General features: G+C 37.3%; 1 protein-coding gene and 4 non-coding genes across 5 annotated transcripts in view; 4 read left to right on the top strand and 1 right to left on the bottom strand.

Annotated features, from left to right (window-relative positions):
* Nucleotides 1-1227: 1227 nt before the first annotated feature.
* Nucleotides 1228-17348, bottom strand: part of adcy1a (adenylate cyclase 1a) — a 70428-nt gene continuing 54307 nt past the window's right edge. Inside the window, exons 15-20 of the mRNA XM_030131369.1 lie at nucleotides 15915-16031; nucleotides 8897-9043; nucleotides 8337-8435; nucleotides 7758-7872; nucleotides 5131-5255; nucleotides 1228-2303 (exon numbers count right to left, since the gene is read on the bottom strand). Of these exons, the coding sequence (XP_029987229.1) occupies nucleotides 1968-2303; nucleotides 5131-5255; nucleotides 7758-7872; nucleotides 8337-8435; nucleotides 8897-9043; nucleotides 15915-16031 (939 nt within the window). The 3' untranslated portion in view covers nucleotides 1228-1967. The remainder of the gene's footprint in view (nucleotides 2304-5130; nucleotides 5256-7757; nucleotides 7873-8336; nucleotides 8436-8896; nucleotides 9044-15914; nucleotides 16032-17348) is intronic.
* Nucleotides 3423-3495, top strand: trnar-acg (transfer RNA arginine (anticodon ACG)). The gene has a single exon. It is a non-coding gene; the product is annotated as a tRNA-Arg (tRNA).
* Nucleotides 10251-10323, top strand: trnar-acg (transfer RNA arginine (anticodon ACG)). The gene has a single exon. It is a non-coding gene; the product is annotated as a tRNA-Arg (tRNA).
* trnar-acg (transfer RNA arginine (anticodon ACG)) lies at nucleotides 11904-11976 on the top strand. Its single transcript has one exon. It is a non-coding gene; the product is annotated as a tRNA-Arg (tRNA).
* trnar-acg (transfer RNA arginine (anticodon ACG)) lies at nucleotides 15045-15117 on the top strand. The gene has a single exon. It is a non-coding gene; the product is annotated as a tRNA-Arg (tRNA).

Genomic DNA, 17348 nt, shown 5'->3' with positions numbered 1-17348 from the left:
TTAAAGTACTAATATGTTAGTATTACTTTATTACATGAGCTAATTTTATCAGTACTTTTTACTAGTTTTATGTTGTCAGCTACTCAGTAAACTAACTAAGACAGCAGTAACTTGTGTTTATACCACAAACTGTGTATAAGCGACCTGCAGTTTTGAAGCCAGTAGTTTGCAATTTGGCCATCGCCATCTTGTTTTTTGGAGCCAGAAGTGACCGTATTTGGACAAACGCGGTAGGAATATGAGAATCAGAGTCAGAGTCAAGCTCATGCTAAAGTCTAACTTGGAAAAACAGAAAACTTCATCAAGCATTACCTAACAAAGTAATTCTACATTCTTGTTGGTGCAACCTAAATATACTGAAACTGTGTAAGCTGTTATACAGATCTGTCAATCAGTGATTGACACAAACAATACAGTGAATCATTAAGGTATTCACTGACCAATCAGGTAGGACTTCCCTCATTAATATTACTGTTGCCCTGCGAAAAGAAAATTCATTACCCTGCAATGACTGAAGGCAATGCCCTGTTATGTTTTGGCAAGTTTCTACCTTTAACTGCCATTTAAATTACACATTTGGCTTCATCCACTCAATAAACATAAATGTTGGACAACAATGTCCCAGTATTTAATTCATCTGAGGACTTAATTGGTCTCCAGTAAATAAATCAATAAATGATCGAAAGGCAACATAAAATGGCATTTTTGAGGAGTGGTTGCTAAGGCAACAGCACTGATTTGGTTTAATACAATGGATGTATTAAAAGAACTGGATACGGTGACACCACACGGCCATGAGGCTCATTCCCCCAGTGGCCACTTGCAGTACTGCAATAAATTTTAAAAAATCCAACGTGTTCGCCCAAAGCAAGAAAACACTACGAAGAATAACATGGAGGTGTCAAATGTGTTAAAGGTATAGTATGCATAATTTACACATTTACTTAAAAATCTAAAAAAAAAATTCAAAATTTTCAAATACAGCAATATCTGTAACTTTATTCAGTATCACAGACGGTTGACTCCTATCAATGGTGTCATATTATGGGTTAACCAGAAACACCAGGTTTAACAATATTAGTCTGTCATGTGATCTGCCCAGACGAATCATACAGATCATGTCTGTTAATAAATAAATAAATAAATAAATATATCTGTATATAATATAATGTTTTTATGTTGCTATGCTGTTTATAGTCAGCGCTTAAAGTGTAAGTAACTAAGTCAACATTAACCTACAGGATTTTTTGTCAAACTATGCATTTTATTCCTGTTTTGACAGCTAGACTCCTCATGACAGAAATTACATACTGCATGTTTAATCCTCTGAATGTGTAGAAAAAGCATTTGTAAAACAGTAAAGGTAAAATCTGCAGGCCTCTGAAACACTCATGTTGTGGGACGTAGAATTAAAACTATAAACCAGACTTTTTGGCACCAGTGAACAGTGAAAGAATGGCCGCCATCTTGGAGCCTGGCATCCAGTTCTAATAATACATTCATGTTTTATACTGAGAGAACAGGGTCAGTTAAAAGGATTATTAAAGGACCTTCTAGTTGTGGTTGTTGTGAGAGGCTTGTGTGCTACACTATCAATTGTGCATTGTTTTAGTTTTCAAACACTGATTTAGTTTCTTACAGTCGTGGATACAGATTAATTCCTGGAGACGTCCTTGGCCTTTGATTGGTTACAGAACAACGTGGCTAAAGCATCCTGTATCCTGTTCACGACACCTGTGGTGAAGCAACAAACAGGGCTCAGGTATGGAGGGAGGGAGAGTCCGAGGCCACCTCAGACTCCCCTCTTCAGTCCTAAACACAGCCCAGGTCCAGGTCCTGACTTTCTAATGGGCGATGAGCCCACAGGCAGCAGAGTGCAAGTGGAGGGTGACTCTACTGTTTTCGGTTTTGTAATGTCTCTCCTGCCTCCACTCCTGTTTTCTTGCCTACGATGGTTGCAGTGTCCATCACACCATCGCCATGGGGACGGAGGGCAGGTACCTGGTGGTGCTGGTGGAGGCTGTTGGCTTAGCCGTGCTTGGGCTTGAGGTCCTGATGGTAGCATAGGTGGCGATGGTCGGGGCGGGGCTTAGCCTGGTGCACACGCTGCCGTGGGTAAATGCGCTTGACCGGCGTTCGGTGTTTAGAGGCTGCTGCTGCTGCTGCGTCTGAGCCGGACGGCTGCCCTGTTTGCGCCCGTTAAGGAAGTAGGTGAGCATCTGACCTTTGCCCTTCACACTGACCTGGCCACGGCAAACAAAGTCGTAGGAGTCTGTGATGAGACGATAGACGTCCTCCGTCACCTGGAGTGGAAACACCGGAGACCAGTGACTCACATGGGCTTTTACAGACATCATTTATTTTTGTTAAAATGGTCAAAGCACAAACCTTTGCAATGGGAACCTGATAAGTTATTAAATATCATAAAAGTGTAACATTTGAGGAGATATGGCAAAAGTACTCATATCCTTTACTCAAGTAGATGTTCAGAAAACAGTGTAAAACAGTAACTAAAAGGGATTAAACTTCTTTACTCTGGTAAAAGTGAAAAATGTACTTAAAATATTAAAGTAAAGAGTAAGCTGTTTCTGTGCAAAGCTAACTGAACCTCATATTATATTAATATAATCTGAAGAAAATATATCTAATTATGTTAAATAAAAGAATAACATGATGAATGTTCACTTTGCCACAGTGAGAATATCCATTTTCATTTTCAGCAGTTAAACTCCAAACATGTTGCCACTAATCCAGTCTCCTTTTCTGGTTGGTGTTGTGTTGACGGCTCTTTACACCATTTTTATTTTGCTATATGTGTGATGTGAACTAATGTATAAACTAAGAGACTGATAGTATGCTATGAAAAATGAAGCTGAGAGTGTGGATATGATTTCACTGAACTGAGCTCACATGGACACTGATAAAAGAACGGCATTACTGTGTGTTAAATATCTGCTTTTGGCTGTAGGAGTGCCAGAAAGTTCCAGCAGACTGGATTGGTAACTGGATTTGTTGTGTTGTTAATTAAATAAAATTTTGAAAATGCTTGACTGCATCTTATTTTTCAGTTAGAAGCACCTGTTTTTCCACTTCTACCAGTCATTTCAACACTGTCCACCTACATCAGGGGTGTCAAACTCAGATCCTCAAGGGCCGGTATCCTGCATGTTTCAGATGTTTCCCTCTTCCAACACACCTGATTCAAATGATAAGCCTATCATCCAACTCTGCAGAAGCCTGATAACGACCGTCAGGTGTGCTGGGAGAGGGAAACATCTAAAACATGCAGGATACCGGCCCTCGAGGACCGGAGTTTGACACCTGTGACCTACATGTTCTATTATAACTGGACCACTGCTGTTATAAACCAGTGCATTGTGTGTAAGGCTGCTGTGTGCTCAAAGTCACAGGGCTAGTGCACAGGGCTAGTGGCGCAATGGATAACGCGTCTGACTACGGATCAGAAGATTCTAGGTTCAACTCCTGGCTAGCTCGGTGGTAATTTTAGTTTGCTCAATTATTTGCAAACATTCATCATTGGTAAGAATCCAAATGAGATGCGAAATGTTCTGGATTACACAGAACAGCAGCTATCAACACCTATTAATTGACTAAACTGAGTCAAATCTGACTCTATTCTCTATTCTTTCCTCTTACAATGTGCATCACACTACATTTCCATCTGTATGAATCCAAAAAACATGAATGTTCTAATGAGGATAATTGCATTGACATTCATGGTTATCACCACATCATGCTCTGTTTCACCTCTGAACTCAGAATCATACTGACACATTTTCTTACTTGGTTCCAACATGTCTAGTAGCTATTCTGCAGATGTTTCTTTATGTTGTGTTTACTGATCCTAAATCACTGTATAACGCTTATGTCAGATTCTACAACTGGACCACTGCTGTTATAAAGCAGTGCATTGTTTTTCAAGCTGGTGTCTACAAACAAAGCAGGATAATGCGTTTAACCTCCGATCAAAGGTTCTAGGGTCAGTCCCAGGCTAGCTCAGTGTTTGCTTTAATTTTTTCAATTTCTAATGGTTACAAATATTTTTGGTCTTACATTGTGCATCAGACTATATTTGCATCTTAAAGAATCCAAATGAGTTGTAAATTTAGTCTTACATTGTGCAATGGAAGATTCTAAGTTTGACTCCTGGCTGTTGTTGTACCTTTTACACCATTTTTATTGTGTTATATGTGTGGTGTGAACTAATAGATAAACCAAAAGATAGATGGATAATCTCTCACAAATGCATTATAACTGAAGAAAGGAACCAATGTTGAAATGAACAAGTAAAACGTAAAGGAGTTTGTGTTAAAATGTCGGGAGTAAAAGTATAAGGTAAGTAGAGTGAAGCATATATGTACAAATATATAACATATTTCACATCCATGCTGGTAATGAATGAATCAGATTTGAATGTGAGAACATTTAGTGCTAAGATTGTTAAAAATAAAATTTAAAAAAGAGACATTACTTTTAATCTCAATATGTTCTCCTAAATAGTAGCATGATTAATAAATATGCTTACAACATTTTTAGTGATAACACTGGTACAGTCTCTTAAATAGTTGCATTTTCCTGCTGAATTTTATTTTTTTGTTTCTTTATTTTCTACACTTTAAAAATAATCCCACAATATTTGTTCCTAGAGAGAGACAGAGAAGATATACTGTGTCGCTGTGTTCTGACAACATTATTGCTAAACATTTTAACAGGTTTATCATAGTATTTTTTTTTTAAGAATATTATCCTATCCCTCAAGAAGATCCTTCTGGGATCAACAGAAACATTACAAGAACATGGCTTGGCTATATCCTCAGAATGTGTTTAGAACATGATGTTACTTCTCAGCATTTATCAAACCAAACACAAAGCCTCAGATGTCTTGGTAGGTGTGTTTCCTATCTTGGCTAAACATGTCCAGTACTGAATCATTTCTCTTCAACAGTTTTCTGTAATGTTCTGTCTGTGATGTCTCTGTTAAAAACTGAAAAAATAATTTCACAGGTTAATAATTGAGGCTTTACCTCTGTTAACAAGACGATTACAGAGGAAAGCAGCAGTGTGAGTGGGTAAAACCGGGTGAGGTGCGTACAGACTGCAGGGCTGTACCTGTATCTTTCCTTGTACTCCTGTACTGTCCATCCTGCTCGCTACGTTCACTGTGTTCCCCCAGATGTCGTACTGAGGCCTTCTGGCTCCGATCACACCTGCCACCACCGGCCCAACATTGATACCTGGTGGAAATGCAACCATACATCCACAGTTCTCTGGATTAATATTATTTAAATAACTTCATGGTCTATTTCTTTTTTATGAACTAAGCAGATTTTATCCAGACAACAGTCTGGAATGAGATAAATTGCTTAAAATGTTAGCTGGTTAAAAAGTTATAGCTATGTTTTATTGATTGAGAATTTAATTTAAGACTTCATTTTTTTATTCCTCATACCTTGTACTTAAGTGGATTTTTATTTGCCCATTTAACCACTTCTAGTACATTTTAGTTTACTTCACTTCAATCCTTTGTATATGTGTTTTTATCTTGATTTGTCTTTCTTCTTTATTATCTTGTATTTTATACTTTTCATTAAGCACTTCATAAATCCAAAGCGCACTACAACTATGCTGACCCTTTATGCTTTTATCAGTTTGTTTAGTTTAATAGAAAAACTCAAACACTGTATATCCTGCTTTGCCTGATAATTAGACTTTAAAGTCTGAAAGTAAATTCATTCATCCATCAATCCATATGACTAAGTACAATCTCATATTTCATCATTACTCTTTGGGGTACCTGCAACTTTCTATACTGTGCTCATCAAAAAAAGCATTAAAAAAATCTTTATTTGGGCCAAAATACATAAGTCTGACTTTTAACTGGATCAGTTGTAACATCCGTTCTATTTTTCCGGTCTTAGCTCAAACTGCTGAATGTACAGCCCCCTCTGTATTGTTTATACAGTATTTGTGAACCTGCAACAACTTGACAAAATTGTGTTTTTCTGACCTTTCCGGGAATCCAGTATCACACAATTTACCGAAAGTTGTGTTTCTGCAAAGTGGGTTCATACAAATATACAGTTTTTTGCACACGGAGCCCCAGTCTGCAGACAGGATGGCAGTGTGTACACCAGGCTCCCGTCGCAGGATCCCCACAGGATACCCAACACAATGGAGCCCAGAGCTTCAGGTCTCGCTGTGACGAGCTTCCTGCAGGGACCGCTCTTTCTGTGATGCATTTCCTCCCAAACTTACCGGCAAAACTGAGCGAAGACAGTGCCCAGTGCAATAGGTCAGACACTAATATTTATAGAGAGCAACACGAGCATCGGGGTCATTATAGGTAAGGAAAACTAAAATGAGCGGAAATAAAAGTAAAAATGTCCAACGAAATAAAGACAACGGCCGACGCTACATGATGATTGTGTTTGTACTTATTGTATGTAAACTATTTAACTAATGTCTAGACTGATGGAGCAAATGTCTCATGACCATTTAATAATTAAGGTTAGTTTTCAGGTTTGGTCTTTGGGCAGTTTTAGGTTTCAGTTTAATTTATTTTGTTAGTTTTAATACTATATGTATTTGTCTACATGTTAGTAATTATGTTGTGTCCTGTTTCAGATATCTTCTTTATCTCATATTAATGTTCTTATTGCCTTTAGGGTTTTTTAGAGTAGGCTGAATGAATTAATTATTTTTATTAATATAAAACACAAATGTATGTAAGATGAGCTTAATTTTCTTTCAGTGTCAATGGGTCAGAGTGATTTAATAAACAACATCTTTAAGAACCATATTTGATGTCAAGAATTCTTTAATTTAACTTTTCCAGCTTGTATAAATCAAAGTACTCCTCATAATACCTGAAACACTAAAACTAACTTTACACTAAAAAAAAAATCAACTAAACTAGGTAATTATTTAGGAAATTATGCATTTGTAAAACTAAACCTCGACAGAAACAAAAACCTGAGGCTACATAAAAACAAAACACGCATACAGTACATAATAACATGTTGATCTGCGTCATAAAATTGCTGTGAAAATGAAAAACTTGGGTTTAATCTGCAGCTAAAATAAAACTGATAAATGCACTATATGTCATTTCTGCTGCAAGGGGTTTCTCAACCAAAACAAAGCAAAGGACATCAAGTGCCGCACAGTGTGAATCCACTGCTTCTGTTCACAATAAAAGCCCTAAACACAAACAGAAAACTTTGTGACTGAACTTGAGTCAGAGCTTTTTGTTAAGATGTAAAGCATGAACGTTTATTCACATCATATTTAGTGACATTCACTCATGTTTTGTCAATTAATTCTAATGAAATAGCTACGGGTAAGATTAAATGTCACTGTTAGCTTGATAACAGGACTAAGACATTACTGACAGGTAACCAAAGGAAAGAGACCATTGTGTGAATAAATTACAGTACAATAAGTCAACAAAATAGCCTTTTAAGATACATTATCATTTTAAAGTATAATATAAATAAGCATATTATAAAGATTATTGGTATATTATAGTATATTACAAATAATATTATAGATATTGTTGATTATACTGTATGAATTGAATGTTACTAAGTTGTCGCATTAATGTGAGAATACAATTATAACTAAAGAAAAATCAAAAACCAGCTGACTGACTAAATACAAATAAAAATCAAAATGTAATATGTAATATGTAATAACTCAGGTGTTGTGCGATGATGTGAAAGTGTGTTTTCACTCACCAACTCTCAGGACAAAGTCATTGTACGACTGGTAGTTGATGGCATCCAGGACGTCAAACATCTCAATGGCAAAATCTGACACCGTGCATAAATGTGAAGTGATGGACTTCTTAGCCTAGAAGAGTCAGAAAGAAACATACAAAGAACACACACACACACACACACAAACAAGCAAGAAGTAACATTAGCCTCCTTTCATTTCTGTTTCCACTGTGCGATTATACATGTTAGTATTTACTGTGTGTCAGCGCACAAGCATGCAGCAGGGTTATGAAACTCGCTGATAGGTTTGCGTAAAGTTAAGCAGAAGGCCTCTTTTGTTTGCGGATTTGAAGAAACTTTTATGTATGCAGAATATTCCGACGTAACAAAGGCTGGTAATCCCTCATAGAGGATTTCAGTCATGAAATGTGACAGCTTTCAAAACACACGAAACAACTACCTGTAAATACTAGGCCTCTTATAAAGGCAGCTTTGGAAATGTGCTAATACGCTGCAAACACACACACACACACACACACACACACACACACACACACACACAAGTACTTGATCTAAATATAGCTCTTGCATGTGTACCTTGGAGGCAGTTGTGGGAACCAGCCCGACTGCAGCCATGTATGTACTGCCAATGGTTTTAATTTTCTCAATATCCCTGTAGCACTCTTTGTCCATCAGCTGGAAACAGAAAAGAAGAGGAAAGGGATGAAAACAGGAGGAAGACATTACAAATTTTGCATCAAACTGGGGTAAAAATGTCAGTACTGGTTTATACACTCTATATTTTTGGTCATGCAGGCAAACAAATCCAAATGCAAATTTATTTTAGCATGTTTGAGTAAATGAATGCTTTATGTTGCTGATTATAGATTCACGCAGGACAAAACTCATCTGTAAGTAATTCCTCATTCTGAAGAACTTTCCCAACCGCAACCAGTGCTTATTACATTGCATCAATAAACACAGTGTTTTTTAAACCCTCAGTCGTGGCCACAGTTTCATCTTTTCTAAATGACACAAGGTCGTATTACTCTGCAGTTTCCCTCCAAATCCTCGCTCAACTACAGTCAGACATGAAACCTGCAGGAAAAAATAAATACGAAACGGCAGATTTATGATGGAAGAAAGCTGTTAGTCACCTCATCAAAGTCAGCGATGATCTCATTGAGAAGCCTCAGACACTCGACTCCCATGTTGTTCCCGTCAAGCTCGATGTAGAAGTCGTTGAAGTTGGCGATGGAGGCAAATAACACTCCGACCTGAGCGTAGGACTGGTAATACAGGTCCTGGAGGAGAAGAGGAGTTGACAGGACACTTCAGTTAAGGTAGAACCAAACTTACAGAATTACTATTAAAGTGTAAATCACACATGGACAAAGGACGAACTGGGTGTAGATTACAACCAATCATATGTTCAGAGGAATAGCAAAGAGGTGGCTGAGAAACTATGATGTATGCATTCACAAAAATCAAGATATGCGCGTATGGAAAGATGAATTTGGTCTTTTCATGTTTTGTAAGACACTATGAGAGTTTCTTGGTTTACGTTATGTTCATTAAAAACAAAAAAAAAACTATAATTAAAAGATGATTAATTCGAGGATCACACGCACATTAAAAGACTGTTTTTATATTTTCTATCTGAGAGTTACTTTTCCACCCTTCCAGTTTCTTCCCACAAGCTGCGAGTGGAAATGGGATGGATGGTGGAGCTGCACACCACCTGAACAATATGTGTGGAGTTGTAAGTCTGGTATGAAAACTGAAGCTGAGAGTGTGGATATGATTTCACTGAACTGAGCTCACATGGACACTGATAAAAGAACTGCATTACTGTGTGTTAAATATTTGCTTTTGGCTGTAGGAGTGCCAGAAAGTTCCAGTAGACTGGATTGGTAATTGGATTTGTTGTGTTGTTAATTCAATAAAAATTTTGAAAATGCCAGAATTTGTCTTATTTTTCAGTTAGAAGCACCTGTTTTTCCACTTCTACCAGTCATTTCAACACTGTCCACCTACATGTTCTATTGTAACTGGACTGCTGCTGTTATAAACCAGTGCATTGTGTGTAAGGCTGCTGTGAGCCCAAAGTCACAGGACTAGTGGCGCAATGGATAACGTGTCTGACTACGGATCAGAAGATTCTAGGTTTGGCTCCTGGCTAGCTCAGTGGTAATTTTAGTTTGCTCAGTTATTTGCAAACATTCATTCATCATTGGTAAGAATCCAAATGACATGCGAAATGTTCTGGATTATACAGAACAGCAGCTATCAACACTTATTAATTGACTCTAAATTGTGTCAAATTTGACTCTAACCAATATTCATCTTTAATAATGTCCATTTTATTATTATCTTTCAGTTAGAAGCACTTGTTTTTCCACTTCTACCAGTCATTTCAACACTGTCCACCTACATGTTCTATTATAACTGGACCACTGTTGTTATAAACCAGTGCATTGTGTGTCGGGCCGCTGCTTGACTTATATTGCAGGGCTAGTGGCGCAATGGATAACGCGTCTGACTACGGATCAGAAGATTCTAGGTTCAACTCCTGGCTAGCTCGGTGCCTGTTTTAGTTTACTGATGGTTGCCGCAATATTCCTTCCTCTTACACTATGCATCAATCTACATTTCCATCCGTATGAATCCAAAAAACATGAATATTCTGATGAAAATCGTTACATTGATGCGTTCATGGTTATCACCACATCATGCTCTGTTATGACCTCTGAACTCAGTATCATACTGACACATATTCTTACCTGGTTCCAAAATGTTTAGTAGCTATTATGCAGCTGTTTCTTCATGTTGGGTTGACTGATCCTAAATCACTGTATAACACTTATGAAAAGACTCTATAACTGGACCACTGCTGTTATAAAGCAGTGCATTGTTTTTCAGGCTGCTGTCTACAAACAAAGCAGGATAACCTATTTAACCTCAGATCTAAGGTTTTAGGTTCAACCCCTGGCTTGCTCAGTGCTTGCTTTAATTTTTTCAATTGCTAATAGTTGCAAATATTTTTGGTCTTACATTGTGTATCAATTTGTATTTGCATTTTAAAGAATCCAAATCAGCTATAAATTGTGCCAAAAATCCTTACATGAACTGACACTTACAACATCGTTTGCTGTTTCACCTGTGAACTCAGTCTTATGCAGACACATGTTGTTATTTAACTGATAAATAATATGTGGATGATACTTAATGTTGCATATCCTGATTCTAATTCACTGTGCAATTATAATGACTGCTACATGTACCACAACACAGAGCCAGTGGCACAATGGATAATGCATCTGACTACAGATCAGAAGATTCTAGGTTTGACTCCTGGCTAGCTTTGTGGTAACTTAAGTTTGCTTAATTACTTACACTTTAAAACATTCCTTTATCCTCATTAGAAAGAATCAACTATCACATCATGGATTGGGACAGCGCAAGGATTGTTAGATCGGAGAGCAACAAATACAAACGTTGGATTAAGGAGGGTATTAAGATCTGGAAGCGGGCCAGTGGTACCATCAACCAGGATGAGGGGACGTACATGCTCTCATACACCTGGGACTCCCCTTTCCAGAGACTATCACACGGCGGGGGGCGTGGCCTTCCCACTGGATTTGACAAGTTCACTGGGACAGCCACGCCTTGGGGTAAAAACAACTGATAACAGGTCAGCAACGCATCGGGAGACGCCTCTGAAGAAGACATCACTCTACTACTACTTAGTCTGAACAAAAGAAAATAATGCCTGTATCATTAAGATAAGAAGACAACATGAAAATTCTTGAACTAGTAAGAGTCCAATTGAGGTGGGAACTGTTCAGAAGATTGTTATACTGATTCAGCTGTGTTTATCATTACATGTTATTCTCTTTTGCCTCTGAACACAGCATTACACAGAACAGCAGCTATCAACACTTCCTAATTGACTCTTAAATTGTGTCAAATCTGACGCCAACTAGTATTTCTGTTTAATAATGCTCATTTTATTATTATGTGTCAGTTAGAAGTACCTGCTTTTCCACTTCTGCCAGTCATGCCAGCACTGTCCCCCTACATGTTCTATTACAACTGGACCACTGTAACCCCTTTCATAAACCAGTGCATTGTGTGTCAGGCTGCTGCCCTCTTTCAAACACAGGGCTAGTGGCGCAATGGATAACGCGTCTGACTACGGATCAGAAGATTCTAGGTTCGACTCCTGGCTAGCTCAGTGTCTGTTTTAGTTTGCTGATGATAGTCGCAGCAATATTCCTGTCTCTTATCCTCTGCATCAAACTACATTTCCATCTGTGCGAATCCAAATGACACAGGTATTCTGATGACGAGCCTCACATTGACGCATTGATACAAGTCCAAATGAGCTATAAATTTGCCGAAAATCCTTACATCGACTGACACAACAACTTTTGCTGTTTCACCTGTGAACTCAGCATTATACAGACACATATTGTCATTTAATTGATAAGTATTATGTGGATGATACTTTATGTTGTGTATCCTGATTCTAAATCACTGTGTAATAGTAATGTCAGGCTGCAAAGAGGTTTTGCACCAATTATTGTATAGTTGATCGTATTCTGTGGTCACAGCGACCCCTTTAAGGTCACAGCAACCCCTTTAATAAATAAATATATTGTAGGTCAGGCTGCAGTCAGGCCCTAACAGGACTAGTGGTGCAATGGATAAAGCGTCTGGCTGTGGATCAGAAGATTTTAGGTTGGACTCCTGGCTAGCTCAGTGCTTCCTTTTCTACTAGGATATGTTTCCTTTCAAAGATGAAACTATAACTTAATAGCTTTCAATGTTGAAAATTGAAAGCAAATTAAATGTGTGTGTGGAGCGATGTATTCTAGCTTTATTCATGCATTCGGACTCTGATGCCTATGATGACAGTTAACTTCTTCTTAACTTTAATTTGAACCTCCTACTTGACAACCGCATTTAGATTATGTAGTTTTTCTGGGGCATTTCCGTGCACTGATTGCAAATTTCCTGGCATGTCTAAAATCAAACTAAATTCATCAACATAGTGGACATTTAAATGTTATGTTAACTACTGTAAAACCTGCTGAAAATTTGCTTTCACTTTGGGGTGAAATGCTCCTTCAAGGTGTAGCTTACCTTCAGGGAAAGAGAGCTACAGAATAAGACTTTTGTTTCATCAGTAACAGTAAATACTGATAAATTGAGCCTATGAAAGCTGTATGTTTGTGTGCAGCTACTGTCGTGCATGCTAAAAACAACAAAAGCAAACCTTTTGCTCATGTTTTAGCAGTGAATCGAGACCTTTGAAATCCAGGCAGCAGAGTCCCACTGTGCTGTGTTATGAATACAGTGTATGGCTGAACTTTAGCCCAGAGGAAACAGAGGAAGCCTTTCTATACACTGCAGCTCCGAGGGGTCAGCGATGTGCCGGAAACATACTTCCTGACTTCCTGCCCCCAGTGTTTGCTAATCTGAGCCTCAGACGATCCCTGCACCGTCTGATGCACTGCCTGCTGATTGGAAAAGGATAAGACCTACTTTATCTTTTTATTATTAACAAATGAACAATGAAAAGGCCCGAATCAACAGTGAATTAATCCTACAGCACCAGTGCTCTCTCTGGTGCTTGAGATTCAAAATGCAGCAGCAAAACATGATCACATTGTGTGTTTTTAGTAGCTTCAAAGCACATTTAATGTTTGTTTTGTCCATAGTATATATATATCAAGTACAAATTTTCAGACAAATTCTTGGATATGAGAAATTAAGTCATATTGGATTTGCCTGTAAAAAGACAAAACAAAGTATTTTCTGTGGTACATTTGGCCTTTAGGGACAAGTAGACATATTCTTGTTTTATTACTTATTTCTGAGCGATCAAAATTATTCTAATAGAGTATTTGTCCATAACTTTAAAGTGAAGACATTATACAAATCACTGACAGAAATGGTAAGCTGCTATGCTGATGTCAGTGTGCAGTTCATTTGTGCCCAGTCACCCCAAGGCCAAAATTTTTACTTTATTTTACTTATATCAGCTATAGTAATATTTTAAAGCTGGAAAAAATAGAGCCTCTGATCCCAACCATGTTATGAACAGTGAAAACAGTTACCATTAAACCAGAGCAATGACTTCTTTATTCCAGATCAAATCTATCTTAAAGGGGTGTGAATACTGTCTTCTGTGAGTGTAATGTTATGTTAAATTCATGTATCTTTGTCTCTTGTCTAAATTTCATTCATGATGTAGCAAGTGAAGCAACTGAGGTGTAAGAAATGTTAAAAAGATTTGATCTGCTAATAAACTACTACCTTTATTATTCTGACTGAAAATAGAGTTCAGCTGCTTCTGTTACATATTTCCTCTGCTAACCAAGTTAAAGTTTACACCTTAGGCTACATTCATATGATATATATAGTTTGAAATCATAGGATGGACAATATGGCAAATTCATGAAATTTATCACAATATAGAATGTGAAAAGGCTGTCAATCTGAAGAGCATTCTGATGATATTAACATGGAAAATCATTTTCAGCCTCTTAGCACAATGACAGGTAAACTATTATGTATTTTAGCAAAAAAGAATAAGGAAAAAATCATGAACTTTAAAAGGTTTTTGGCCAGCTGAGTAATTTTATGTCACGATATGTATTTACATCATTACATCTGTCAGTGTGTTTCAAAACAACTGAGGTTTTAGGTTTTATAAGGTACACTGAATGCACCATGAATTCTCTGTTGCTGTTTCAAACTCTGACAAAAGCAGGACAGTAGAAACATGTCTGTATGAAACCACAACACATTACATTTTTACTTTTACTTGCCAAACAAATTGCAGATACCTACCTACATATAGTGCTTCATAGGTGTTGCTTTACTTTCTGCTGTATGATATAATGTAAATAATTTAATATCAAGTAAAAGTTTATCACTGGAATCAACTTGAATAATCTGAATTTTTTTATCACCCGGCTCTCTATTAACATATACGATTCAGGTGACTCATTCTCGGTCAGAAACATGGTGTCTTCTCTTACGGTGTCTGCAGTCCAACTTACAATATCGTTCTCTGTCTCACCTCTGAACTCAGCATTATACAAACACATATTGTCATTTAGTTGATAAGTATTATGTGGATGATACTTTATGTTACGTACCCTTATTCTAAATCCCTGTGTATTACTAACGACAGGCTGTGAAGAGCTTTTGCCCCAATGATTGTATGGTTGTTAGTCTCCCTTTTATAAACCAGAACATTGTGTGTGAGGCTGCTGCACACTTCACATCATGGGGCTAGTGGCGCAATGGATAACGCGTCTGACTACGGATCAGAAGATTCTAGGTTCGACTCCTGGCTAGCTCGGTACTTCCTTTTCTACTAGAATTTGTTTCCTTTCACTTCCTCCCTGTGTGTTCATTCATTAATTGCTTAAAATATTGACATTTGGAAATACATGGAACTTTTTCTGTGGAGCAATGTTTCCTGGCTTTAACCATGCAATTCAGACTCTAATGGCTATGATTATAGTTAGGTTTTCATTTGGACCTCCTACTAGACAACTGCATTTAGACTATGTAAGTTCACTTTGGCTTTTCCTTGCAGATTGAACATTTCCTGTCATGTAAATCCAATCTAAAATCAAACAAAATTCTCAGGGAGGAGTTAAGAAAAGGTATTAAGTATGTTCTGTTGAAATAGATCTTGTCACTCAATTACTCTGTTGTAATTCAGGTGACTCATTCACAGTCAGAAACATGGTGTCTTCTCTTACAGCGTTTTCAGTCCAAACTTGTTTGATTTGAAGCTTTTGACTTGAGTTTGATGTGAACCAAAACTGCAGGTGTGAAACCTCCCATGAACCAGGCTCAGGACCAAAATGCGGGTAGTCACGGTCCAGATGAAACAGAACTACGACTCTGAGCTATAATGATGATTATTCTGATCGCTCATATATCCATCATTGTCATTTTCAGTTTCAGTTTTGCTTCAACTGAAACAGAAAATGTCAATCATATAAATCAATGACGTTTGGTATGGCCTACTCCTATAGTTTTACCCTGATTTTGCATGTGTATTCTGAATGTCTGTGATGTTTGTCAGGTGTAGCTCTCTGCGGGTTGACATTTGCTGTTGGAGAAGCTGCATCTGTAGATGCTCACCATGTTCCTGGGGTTTGACATGAGGAAGTGCTGAGCCACGTGAGCTGGCAGCAAGTTGAACAGGATCCTCTTATTGTCCAGCTTCACCTTTTCCATGTCATCTCTCTCCTCCTCTGCCTGAAACAACAAAAAATCCAGCTGAGAAGGTGGAATTATCTTCTTATATTGTGGTAGAACAGAATCTCCGCTGTGTAATAACCTATTGTTGTAAGTCAAAGCTCCAAAGGAGATGTAATTGCTTATCTTTATCACTAGAGGGAGATAATGATTTGCAAACAACACAAATGTTCAGTCATTCCCAAAATAGAAACATATATTTTCATCATCTGATGCACAAACACACAGGAAAAAAATCTGCAGTAGGATGAGATTATGTAGGCTTTGAAAGTATATTTTCACAAAACAAATAAAAGAAAAATATAATTACAGCAGTAATCATTGAATCTGATATGAATTGATATATGTAACTTAACAATACCTGCACTAGAATATCAATAAATTGCTTGAAATTTACCTCACACACTGCCCTTTTGTTTCCAGTTGTCAGGATGATTGAGTAAAGAAATATATGTAAATAAATATTTATTTAGTTAAAATTAAATATCAGAATGCAGTTACATTCTTAAAATAAATTGATTACTTTACATATTACAAATGAAAGTAGTAAAGATTCAAAACACCTTATCTAACACCCATTTTATTTTAAGACGATTAGTTACAAGGCAGCAAACTCCACTCCAAAACCTGGAGTTACATCCACACTAATGCATTTTCAATTTATAACACCATTTTAAGATGCAAATAATGAGGTTTTCACAAGCATTTTGGGTAAAATTTCTGAATATTCTCTGAAATGCATGTCACACAATGAGCAGAGTCAATAATGCAGCATGAATTTAATCAGTGGTATTATTAGAAAATGCAGAATTTAACTGTATAACAGCTGTTGACTGACACAGCTGAGACAGAATTGTCTGCTGAAATAACAGCTGGTAGCCAACGGCAACATCTAATTTTCTAATAAAGGGTCACATGAAAGGGGTGCAACAAATCAGGGAATAACAGAGACTGATAAACCCAATCAAACAGTTAATGGATGTCTGCATCATCATGTCTGTGATTTCATCCATCCACACGATAATGCAGCGTAGAGTTTCTACACTAAACAGGGTGAGCTGTGTTTCCAAATTCTCCATTTTTGGGAGGTTAAAACACAAGAGCAGTGTGGTGTATACGTAAGGAAAATATGTGTTTTGAAACAAAAACATATTAGTAAGAACATTACAAGTGAAAAGACAATATTTTAATGTGGAGTACTTCATTTTTTTGGTTTAATTTTTATCGCTGTTTAGTAGATTTCATTATAACTTCATGCTCTGTGTTTCTAAAAGATGTGGAAAAGCTGTTCCACAGATGAAATATGACACTGCATTA

The sequence above is a fragment of the Sphaeramia orbicularis genome, chromosome 4 (assembly GCF_902148855.1).
Source record: "Sphaeramia orbicularis chromosome 4, fSphaOr1.1, whole genome shotgun sequence".
In the NCBI taxonomy this organism is placed as follows: domain Eukaryota; kingdom Metazoa; phylum Chordata; class Actinopteri; order Kurtiformes; family Apogonidae; genus Sphaeramia; species Sphaeramia orbicularis.
Note: the sequence above shows the minus strand (reverse complement) of the source record. Positions and strands in the feature narration are given on the sequence as shown.